Source organism: Mytilus galloprovincialis, chromosome 12 (assembly GCF_965363235.1).
Source record: "Mytilus galloprovincialis chromosome 12, xbMytGall1.hap1.1, whole genome shotgun sequence".
NCBI classification, from domain to species: domain Eukaryota; kingdom Metazoa; phylum Mollusca; class Bivalvia; order Mytilida; family Mytilidae; genus Mytilus; species Mytilus galloprovincialis.
In genome coordinates this window covers 11,889,071-11,901,744 of record NC_134849.1, presented here as the reverse complement: position 1 = coordinate 11,901,744, position 12,674 = coordinate 11,889,071, and the positions used below count along the sequence as shown (strand labels likewise).

At 30.7% G+C, this 12,674-nt stretch overlaps 1 protein-coding gene across 1 annotated transcript in view; it reads left to right on the top strand.

Moving 5' to 3' along the window:
• Positions 1-12,674, top strand: part of LOC143055208 (semaphorin-5A-like) — a 44,205-nt gene that overhangs the window by 30,467 nt on the left and 1,064 nt on the right. Inside the window, exons 7-16 of the mRNA XM_076228344.1 lie at positions 2,744-2,811; positions 3,793-3,916; positions 4,517-4,695; positions 6,277-6,447; positions 7,967-8,140; positions 9,245-9,418; positions 11,200-11,325; positions 11,514-11,544; positions 11,859-11,927; positions 12,456-12,524. Coding sequence (XP_076084459.1) covers positions 2,744-2,811; positions 3,793-3,916; positions 4,517-4,695; positions 6,277-6,447; positions 7,967-8,140; positions 9,245-9,418; positions 11,200-11,325; positions 11,514-11,544; positions 11,859-11,927; positions 12,456-12,524 — 1,185 coding nt within the window. The remainder of the gene's footprint in view (positions 1-2,743; positions 2,812-3,792; positions 3,917-4,516; positions 4,696-6,276; positions 6,448-7,966; positions 8,141-9,244; positions 9,419-11,199; positions 11,326-11,513; positions 11,545-11,858; positions 11,928-12,455; positions 12,525-12,674) is intronic.

Here is a 12,674-nt window from a genome sequence, read left to right as displayed (position 1 = left end):
GTATTTCTCCACACCATACAAATGATTGACCTGGGGTCTTTTGATTTGAGATCACTGACCTATGACCTTGAAATTGAGGTCAAGGTCAAAGGTCAATTTGACGTTCTAAAAAATATTTTTTGTTCATAATAAAACAATTAGGTCTTCTGCATATACATATTAATCTTATTTTTTATATCAATTTGAAGAACCAAATTACATCAACAAGGAGTGACATTTTCTAACATCGTTTTTTAAATTTCATTCTTATTATCGAGGTGGAAAGACCTTTAATTGTTCTCTGAAGAATTGGTTTTTAATTGTGTTAAGTTTACGTGTAAATTACAGACACACACAACACCGAGTTTAGGTCAATGAGAACACGGCCTTATGTAACTTATTGTTGCTTTGTTTGTACTTGTAAAAGATTGTATGGCATGCTATTTGTATCGTTTACCATATATCGAAGTGCTCTTCCTGTACTGATTTTTACAACATCGACTTGTATACCATCCTTTTTTTTTTTAACTAAATTAAGTATTCCATTGTTGAACCATACATGCATATTTCGTTTCTGTCGGCATATATTATAAGGTTGATTTTGACATATAAACATTGTCATTCAAGAACTTTTACTGTATAACCCTTGAATAAGTATGACCACCGGTTGGTAAAACATAATTTTTTAAAACATTTTCACAGTTAGTCAAAATTGGGACATAACCAAAGACATGTTGTGCAGCAACTGTGTCGCTGTTTATGTGTCAAAGTAAAAGAACCATCGAAATCCCAGTTCATACGTGTCTTGTTATAAGGCAAAACATTACCAGTTTCCAAAATACATTTTGTGTTTTTGAGTTCATGCCAATATATCGTCCTTCATTTTTTAACTAAAGAAGACAGACGAAAACTGTAAACAGCAAAGTTGATACATGAGACAAGATCTGCATAAAAGCCACCATGTTCGATGTCATGATGAACTGCGTGTTTGTCTATAATCATCACAACTATTATAAATAGAGAGAAAAACAAATAACAAATAAATTCAACAAACAATCACATTGTTTAAAAAGTTCATCAACGATTTCACCGATTTTTCGGGTTTTCTTTTTTCATTAGACAACGGTTGGTTGAGTTATAGAATAGACAACGGTTGGTTGAGTTATAGAATAAAAAAAACACCAAGAGATCCACTATCTACAAAACAAATGGACCAATGATCAGATGATGTCTTATAAAAAGAATCGCCATTAAAGGAAAGGCATCCTCATTTGACCTGAAATCTATAAAGATAAAAGAAAATTTGAAACGACAAATATATCATTTAGACATGATTTGAAAATTAGAAACAATACTTCGATCAAATAGTAATTCGCATTAATATTGGAGCTATCGCCACTCAATGACGATGTTGTTTTACATTTACTCTACCTATCAAGTTTTGCTGGATAGAATACAATTTTACCCCTTTTCGAATTAAATGTTTGAATGGGGGCTACGGTAAATGACATAGAAGTACGTAACTATTTAACAATTGGTAACTTTAATACATAGACTTCGGTGATAGTAACGTATCAATATGTATATTTTATTTGGGTAAATTGTTGTAATAAAAAAGTTTTATTTTAATGCTCAGTCTTTATTTTGTGATGTTGTGTTTAGTACTGTAGTTTGTCTTTAGTTCCTTTACCGTATTTTTCATTGCGTTGTCAATTTTTAAAGAATTTAAATGTCCCTTTGTTTTATTTTGCCTTTCTTTTACAAGAATAACGTTGATTATTGACTATTGCAAACAATATATATTTCAAATCACTCCGGGGAGACCCCTTCTATTTCCGTTCTGAGTAGACGAATACCCTACACCAAAACGAAAATGTGTTAATAGCCAAAGACGATCGTTTATAAATCAACCAAATGTATCTACTGAAATTGAGTTGTTTATCGTATTGGTATGTTTCTTATCTGTTTGTCTTTAATGATTCAATCCATATGAAAAATTACTTCAAAATAATTATATTCTAAGTGATGTATTTGTTGTTCATATATTTAAGCGTATGACTATAAGGGTGTGTCTGCTAAATCATACCAAATTATTTTTATAGTCAGTCGAATCATTGCATAATACACGAAGCAGTTCAATGATTGTGCGGTACAATATTAAAACAAAAGATATCTTTTATGATATAAAATTGTCCAAAGTATATGTGATGCTTGTTGTGCAGTACAACAGTAAAACAAAAGATATCTTTTATGACATAAGATTGTCCAACGTATAGGTGATGCTTGTTGTGCGGTATAATAGTAAAACAAAAGATATCTTTTATGACACAAGATTGTCCAAAGTATATATGTGATACTTATTTTGAGTTTAATAACAAGTAAAGTGCACTACAAGATTTTTATACGGTAACACATTTTAAGACCTTACACGGGAATTATTTTATTCCTTTTATTGTATATGGTAAGTTCATCGTACAGGGAGACGTATTGTCCATCATAAACGTTTAGCCCGATTGACTGAACTTTACAGTCTGTATAAAAGTAACATTTAAGTGTACTATATGCTTTCCTGATGTGCCTACGCAGCAATGCTTGTTTAGGGAGACACACTGTGAATGCCATCAATGACGACCATTCATAATTTAACTCTACCTTGCTACTTTAATTTTGTTAAGTTTCAAACGATGTGAGTTGTTGATTAAATATAATATTTAGAAGAATATTGTTGATATGCTTCTGTTATTCTGTTTGTTTTCTTTTGCAGAATAATGGTATTTTATAAAATAATTTCAAGCGTTATTTTAGCACATTTGATTCAAGCACAGAGTTCGGGTAAGATCTGTAGTTTAAAAAAACTGATACCCTCTTCAAATAAACATTTGTTTTTTCATGATGCGAGTTTTTATGGATTGCAAAATATTCACAAATTCGAGTTTTTGTAATCAATACATAAGAATATGTAAAGTATAAATATTTATTCATTGTACTTGTAACAATACACAAAAGATTCTGTAATAGCTCGTTACAATTCATAACGCCCAACTTAACACTATCCTATTAACGCAACAAGCAAGCACTCGTATAATCCGATTATAATCATTTAACACACCATACACTAACCGTTTACGAGTATTTTACTGGGTTTACGAATCCAAAGAAGTGATTAACGGAAACAAATCAATCTGTTGGCAATAGTATTAAGATATTTGACAAAATGTATCCTCCTTTCATGGGTTATATTGAGTGTCAAAGGTTGTGACAATATAAAAAGAAAATGTGGTATAATTGCTAACGAGACAACTCTCCACAAGAGACTAATATGACACAGAAACTAACAAGAAGTTATACACGAGTTTCAGCAGTAATTTAAGGATGGTTGTGATTGACTATGAGTTATTGGTGTGTACAGACTAGTCAACTAATCTGTAAGGGGACATAATGTTCCTTACATACTTCAATATATTTTGGTTTTAATGATTTCTACTTAACGTTGTAAACCTTCATTGCTCATTCGTGTAGTGCGCATTGTTCAATAAATAGCGTTTCCAAAATGACTTCAAACATTTGTATCGAATGAAATGTGTTAGAATATATAGACATCTAGGTTTGAAGGAGAAAAAAAAACCACCAGCATTATTTTTCAATCATCATGGAATTGATGGTGAAAATTAAAATTGCATATCAATCTAACTGTAAAGCCAGTTTTAGTTTTAAATGTAAACATAAACAAATGACAAAAGTTTTCACAGACTTCAAATTAGAGGAATTCGTTAAACGAACTTAGACAATTGATTGCAGTTATATTTGTTTTAGGTGATGTAAGGTTGGACAATTCAAAAAGGCTTGAAATTTATTATAATGGTGTCTGGGGTACAGTCTGTGATGATGGATTTGATGACAACGACGCTAGAGTGGTCTGTAGACAACTTGGATTTGGGTATATACATACTGCAACTTAAATAATCCGCAAATGTTTTCACTTAGTGTATGTTAAATACACTCTTTATACGTTAATGCTCTTACCTCACCTAGTTCAATAACTCGAATTCTTTTAGAATATAAGGTCGTGTCATAGGTAATATATTGCATTCATTCACTTTTGTGTCAGTGTTCTTTAAAGTTTTTGTATTGTTTCTCTCTCTACGTTTTGATCTTAATTTTACCTTTTCCCACTTTTATTAAGAAAAATAATCCCCAATTCAAGATATACTGTTATCTATAGTTTTTAATGTCATTAGAATAAACATTCACAAATAACAAGTGAAAAGAAATATCCCAATTTGCACGACGTTATTGCTTTTGACTCATACCGTAAAACTGACACTACAGATGTTATTCCATTAATCATGTGTAGCATCGTATTAAACGTTTAAATCTCTATAAAAAAAAATGTAAGGTACATATAAGATTCGTATCATTTTTGACTGGGAAAGACCGTGTTTCTGTACATCTACCTCTCGATAGTTAAGCTGAATCAAAACATTTATGACATATTCAGTTTATATCTATTTTACATATATACATATCTATTTAATAGCAATGGAATTTCATTAGGAAATGCAGTAGATGACGGCAGCGGCACTATATGGCTTGATGACATGGGGTGTACGGGAAGTGAAAGTAAATTAAAGTATTGTTCACATGCAGGTTGGGGAACAGAAAACTGTGATCATGAAGAAGATGTTGGGGTTCTTTGCAACAACCTTAATAGTCCAGGTATAGTGATTAATGAATAAAGTCATTTAAAATCTAGTAATCTCTGATTTTCTTTCAAAAGCATCAAACGAATCAGTAGTATTTTATGTTGTGTTAGCTTAAACATCTTACCAGACGATTATGACACCAGCAACCATATAATATTTCCTACCTAGACAGTGTTATATGAACTCACTCTCAAATGGTACGCAAACGTGCGATCAGCTATTTACCTGGAGCTAAGGGTTCGTCGTTCGTTAATGTCTGTCATATAATTTCTCCCTGGTGTTAAAATGATTTCCAAAGTATGCTTTCAATTTTTTGTACATTAATTAGGCTGTCAGTTTTATCGTTTAAATTTTACATTTGTCATTTCGGGCCCTGTTATGGCTCACTATGTGGTATTGGCTTTGCTCTTTGTTGAATGTCTTATTGTAACCTAAATAGCTCTATAGTTGTTTATTCATTTTTCATTTGATATCTGGTTGAGAGTTGTCTCATTGGCAAGCATACAACATCTTCTTTTCTTATTCATATCTGCATATTGTCTAAACCAAAATTCAATTGTGTTAGAAGAAATTATGTTACCATTATACTTGTAAATGGTGTAATTAAGTGACAGAACCTAAATTTGAAGTACGTCTCAATTCAAGTACAGTGCATACTGTTCAAGGGTTTTTATTCGCTACAACATCTTTATTCTCAAAAGCTTGTTATCTTACAGAAATTAACCAAACTTTATAAATATTGTACACAATTCCGTGTTTTGAATTAAACGGTTGGTTACATTAAGGGGTCCCATATAGCTTATTACTATTGGTTCTAGATCAAGACAAGTATTATTCTTGTAAGGGAAAAGGTGTAGTGCAAATGTAGATTGAAATTGCAACATTCTTATAATCTACACTATGTTTCCCTGCTAACTTACAGTTTTCTTATCTGAACCAGTAGCTACATATGTCATACAAAAATATATAAAGGACAATTATGAAATACGTTTCGTCAATCTTCTTCGAACATCAATGGTGTATATAATTTATTACACACAGTGTTTTCGGTTTGTAAAACTTTTGATGATATGCGTGTACAATATAGTCCAATCAGACTCAAAACAATGGAAGTTACTTTCTCAGAGATATGGTATCATAATTAAAATTGGAGAATGGTCCCCAATGAGTATGATTATATAAAAATGCAATAGTGAAATTAAAATGCAATTTTTATGACACCTGTTACACTTTTGACAGTGTATTATGCAGTATATGATTGTCTGTTTTATATGGTTCTGCTGATAATTGCATGTTGTCCAAATTGGTTTGGCAATCCTTTGTTTGTATCATGTTTATTTTGATATTACTAGTATATGAAAGTAAGAAGATGTGCCAAAAAAGCAAACAAGACAGTTCTCAACATAACACCAAAATGACATTAGAAGTAAAATGGCCTTGTCTATTCCGTACACAAAAAAAAATGAACACAAACAACTATCACAATCAGTTAATGTAAGTAGAGCTTTTTGAAACATTTTCAGAAATATTACCACATAAAACATTCAAGATTTCTAGTATATCGTATCTTTTTTTATCGTTTGAAAATTATAAGTTAATGGTGAATGGTCAAGATGGGCACAGTGGACGACATGTAGCAGCAGCTGTAATGGCGGACTTCAGACCAGGTCGCGTGGATGTAATAACCCATCACCTCAATATGGAGGAACATGTTGTCAAGGAGAATCCTCACAGACAAAACAATGCAATATTATATCTTGTCCAGGTACATTTCTGTAACACGAACATAATTCATTAGAAACAAATTGAGTCATCTTTGAAATTTAATATTTTCAGTGTTTTCATATGATTATGCTTGGATGTACTTCAGTATTGTTTATATTCTGAATGTGGACAACAATTATACATATTAGCAATAACCAATTTAATGTTCAATAATCAAAAATAAGTTTTAAATGCTAAGTTAATATTTAAGTGCACACGCAGTATGCTATAACATCACAAGACTAACCCGTTGTCAAATATTTATTACAAACTTTAAAGGCATTATCATCATAAAGGTCAAACAAAATATTATGAAAAAAAAAGAATAAGTCCATCCATGCGTGTGGTAAATCATTTCAGTGTACCAAACGATATTATAATTTTATGAACAGTATGTTTAAAGGAACGGAAACTGTTGACTGTATTGTTCATTTTCTCCGGGTGAAACGTCATATAGTCAAATTATTCTTGGAGAAACTTGGCGATTTTATTGTTTATGTTATGAACTGGTTCTTGAAATATTCGTCATTGATTATTGTACATATAGTAGGCCGTTATTTTTCTCGTTTCAATTGTTTTACATTGTCATTTCGGGGCGTCTTGTATTCGGAATGGGCTTTGCTCATTGTTGAAGGCCGTATTGTGACCTAAAGTTGTTAATTTTAAGTGTTATTTTGACCTCTTGTTGAGAGTTGTTACATTCGCAATCATACCACATTTTCTTTTTGTTATATTCATAGTTAATAATAAAAAACATTTATAAATTAACCCAGTTAAATTACTCGAATATTCATACGTATCAGATTGACAATTTGATAAGTATAGTTTTTTTTTATCAAGGTTTCACACACTCTTTGTATTAGAACGAAACTTCAAAAATAGCCGTAATAGATTCTTATTAAAATTACATACTGTATAGTAATCACTATTCAGAAATTACAAAAGGTTTTACATAAAACAAATTATTTCATAAAAGGAACAGCAAATATCGCATTTTCAATATAAAACTGCTATTTGCAGCATAATTACACCTTATGTAAGAATCCTGGATTTTGATTGGTTGATGGCCAGTGTATTTTTCACAAATTTACTACTATCAAATGAATATCATTCATTTTGTAACGCCGCGGGGGTATTTGCCAAAAGGATATGCCTTTTTTACTCTCTCTGCCGTGGTATTTGACAAAAAATACTATATCCGACTGGATGCTTGTAACGTTACGATCATCAATGCGTTTTTCAACTTTAACATTCGGTGTAATTTAACAGATATAGCATGTTCTTGAGGGGTATTTGCAAAAAATACCAGTCTTACGGCTCGTGAAATTTAACATTCTCCCGACTTGTATTTTTTCGCAAATTCCCCTCCTTAACATGATATTTCTGTTTAGAAATCAACTTCATATAAATTTAAATGTACAAAAGATGTATACAAACTACAGTTTGTATTTTTTTAAATTTTAAATAGCAAGATGCTAAGTAAATGAATGTAATTTTCGGTTTGTTTTTAAATCAATCAGTTGATGGAAGTTGGGGTGATTGGTCCATGTGGAAATCTTGTAATGTAACATGTGGTGGTGGAATGCAATTAAGATTACGAAAGTGTGATATGCCCGTTCCAGCATTTGGAGGTTTAGATTGCCCTTCAACTGATTCGGAATTTCGACAATGCAATACAGCAAAATGTATACAAGGTATACAATATTTATGAGCAAAACAAGTAAATATGTTTACCCTTGATGTGGTTTCAGTGAATGACCTTGTTTATAACATCCGATTGATATACATGATAATCACATTTGCCCAATAATGCGTTAACAAAAGCATTGGTTACACTGACTAAATGATTGTCGATTTTAGAAAAAGTTATCAAAGGTACCAGTATTATAATTTAGTACGCCAGACGCGCGTTATGTCTACATAAGACTAATCAGTGACGCTCATATCAAAATATGCATAAAGCCAAAAAAGTACAAAGTTGTAGAGCATTGAGGATCCAAAATTTAAAAAAAAGTTGGGCAAAATACAGCTAAGGTAATCTATGCCAGAGATAAGAAAATCCTTAGCTTTTTGAAAAAGTTTTGTTAACAAGAAATTTATAAAAATTCACACGAAACTGACCTTAAACTGTAGCTACTTTTATTATCATAGTTAACACGTTTTTTATTATCGAAACTGAAGTAAATTTTGGAAAACTCATTCGAAATTGGTATGGGTGACGATTCTTGGATTCTGTCGGTAAAAACTGTTGAAAAAAAAAATCTTACAAACATTAAATTTCTGACATAGACGCACATTCATATCTAAGTACGCCCTCTTTTGAGTATTAGAGAAGTTGATACTTACATCGTTAGACTTAGTTTAATTGTAGATAAGATACATATATAATGAATTGAGAATAAACATTGGTTTTGTTTAGTTGACATGTTTCTGGTTCACGGGAGATAAGCAAATGTTTATCATTTCTATCTATGATAGTAAAGGCGGTATGTTCTTGCGATATACCTTAAACGGTAATACAATTCAACTTATGTCAAACGTCTGGGGGTCGTAATAAACATGTAAAATATTTGATTCACATAGAACTACATTTAATATACATGCAGTTATTCAACAGGTCAAAACTATTTGATGCGATCCAAGGCTTCGCGCTGAACGCCGTACTTTTACCTTTGACGGTTCATTTTTTTTTTATTAATTGGTTGTGACTTAGATAAAGAGTTGTCTCATTAACACTCAAAACACATTATCTTATATCTATATGATTTTAAAATTTATTCCGTAAAATAAATTGACAGTAATTGATGGTAGTTGGTCGAAATGGACAAAATGGACTGATTGCACAAATCGTTGTAATGGTGGCCTCAAGGAGAGAGCACGTAGTTGTGACAATCCTCCTCCGATAAATGGTGGATCGTATTGCAATGGTACCTCAACTGAAGCAGACATTTGCAACACAATCTCTTGTTCAGGTGAATTTAATGAATGCAACTTTTAATTGGTGTCAGAAAATATAAATATGATTATTAATAATATATAAATATCACCATCGTATTTATATGTATAATTAAAATGTCTGATTTGTCATTCATGAGTTCATTTGATATATTGATTCTACTCTCTATTTCAACGTACTCATTATGACGTTTGACTGAGACTGACAACATCAAATACACGTCACTTCATAATTTCTGGTAAACATAACTACCCACATGAATGATTTAGCTGGAATAACATATGATTGCAACACCGGGAAAATATAGTGTACGCCTTAACTACATATACCTATATATATATATATATGTTTTTCCATTTCCTTGACGAAATAACCACCTTTCTTAGTGGATGTTTAATGTTGCCACAATCTTAACAGTTTGTTAATTTAGTTATTTGAAAAGGCGATATTGAAGATTACCGATAGCAAACGAGATATGAAAATATTGTGATAGTTTTATCATCAAATTCTATAAAAAGATTGTATACAGTTTTGTCGTACTTTGAACCTAATTTTGCAGTATAGTTCAAAATTACAATTGTCTTATTTTCATTATTAGTTCACGGCGTGAATTTGGAGAGCCTTGTTGAACTTATAAGTCTGTCATTCATTTGTCTCTATATAGTGTGCAGTTTTATGCTAAGGTTATTAATCAATTTAATTGTTTTCCGAATTTATTAAAAACAATTGTATATTGTGGTGTACTTCATTTGATTATTTCATTGTTATAACACAAATCATTGTAATCATTGTATGAAATTTAAAACCCTCAAGGGTCCATAATTGTATGAATAAAGTATTCTTAGTCTTATTCGTATTCTTATATGTTGAAATAAATATAAATTTACAGTTAATTAAAGTCGTATCAAAAAGTAAAATCTCAAAAATACTGAACTCCAAGAAAAATTTAAAACGGAAAGTATATAGTCAAATTGCAAAATCAAAAGATCAAACACTACGCCAGTGTCTAATATCTGGCATAAACAAAGCATTGAACTGGACTAACTAACTATCAATGTTAGTCCAGTTCAATGTGACATAAATAAACATATATGAAAGTATTTGCATGCGAATAAAACTAATATTTTTAATAAAAGGCAATATGAGCACTCGAGTGGTAAGAAATATTTTTTATTTGTTTACCTGTCGTACATTTTTATGAATTATTTGGTATCTGTTTCGGACCGGTATTCAAATTATTGAATGAATTTCCCTTTCGATCTTTAGATATGAATGTCTGTTTCAAAATTGCGATAAACTTGGTAACAAACATCACATATACGTTTCCATTATTTAGATTGCAATTGGTCAAAACCCCATATATTTCTGTATGACTTATCATGTTTTGTAAAAGACAATAGTATTGAACAATGAATAGGTCAATATATCATTATTCTATTAATTTGATGATAATAGGTATATGCGATTCTTGAATAAACTGACTTCTTTATACTTATGTCCGAAGCATGTCTGTATAGGCTTATGTGATTGTATGTCAGTATGTATCGTATGTTTAATATTATTGTCTAAAAAAGGTGAAACATATTCGTGATATATATTATTATAAGGACCCTTCCTGGTTTAGGAGTTCTAATGTAATATAGCTTAATTACTAAACATCAGTTCGCACAATTAGTGTTTTGTTATAAAAATCAGTTTGTATGTTTAAATGAAATTATGGTGAGTTGTTCAAAATTCTCCAGTTTTTCATTTCTAAAGCTCTCCATCTAATTATTTTAAATAATTTGTTTCTATAAGGTATAGAGACCAAAATGATGTTAGCTTTACTAGTTGGAGGAGTATCTGTGGGTTGCATTATAATTACAATTGCCGTGGTATTGCTTTGTATACGTGTTGCTGGATGCACGAGAAAACAGAAAAAAGGTACTGTTATATTGTAGTTGTATGTATGGTTTTATTTAACTAATTGTATATTGAATAATTTTGACCAGTTAGCTTGTTATTATAATACAAGCTTGATAAGACAAAGTTTAATGAATAAAATAAAGGTTTTTAACAGAGAATGTTATTAATTTTGTGTAAAATTTACGAATTGTACATGCATTTTGTAGAAGTGGCAGCAACCGGATTAACAGAAGAAACGTAAGTTAGATTAATTTTACAAATTATTATTGGTTATGTTATCCCCTAAATATTCCTTGTAAATGTTCCGGCAAAATGCAGTATGTATTCACTACACAAGATTAGCAACGTAATGTCAGTGAAATATTCGAGACTGTTATATGGCCTATATGTAGCAATGTTTTGTGTGAAGTTATGAACGACAAGTTTCATAATGAATAATTTTCCGATATTCAATACGGTAATAATAATCTGAGTTGTCACTGATTTTAATTCGTTCTATGATACATATGTATACATTAAATTTGAATCTATAATTACATTTTCTATCGAAGGGAAGAGTTGTACATATATCAAGCATCAGACCAGCCAGCACAAGTAAATAAAACTTTTAAAGAAGACCCGTAAGTTGAATTTACCTCACATATATTTTGGATTTCCCCCTCAACATATATCTTATACCTGTAAAGTTAAGAAGTTCAATCACGGTATGTTTGTTCTTAGTTAAATACAAGTGGTGTCAGTAAGATATTTAGTAATGTTATAGGTATATTATATTTCTTCTCACAAAGTACAAATTACTTCATTTTACAATAAATATTTTGTATGAATAGTAAACATATTATCAATGTTCTGGGTGTTTGCAATATTGCCCTTGCTGGCATTGTGTATGAAGTTAACCCTTATAAAAAATTGATTTGAGGCTTAGCCAAATTATGTAAACATGTTTTGTAGAAAAATTGCTTATAATCCGCTTTAATAACAATGTAATGGCATGCATTACTTCATCCGTTTTGACATATTTTTGTATGTTCATAAATTGTTATAAAGCTATATTTTATCCATACTCAATATTATCTATCAATCATAAATTCAGCTGCACCCACATTTTTTTCGATACACAATTTGAATCAATAGAACGTTTTTTTAAGGGAAGAGTTGTACATATATCAAGAATCAGACCAGCCAATAAAAGCAAATACCGCCTTTAAAGGAGAAACGTAAGGCATTTTGTATTTATTATTCTGTTCTAAAGCTTATTCGCAATGTGATCGTTGTAAATTAAGTAGTACCATCAAGTCGATCATTAAAATTATAGAAATAGTATTATTCTTCACAGTTATGATTTACTATATTTTATGAAAAATGGT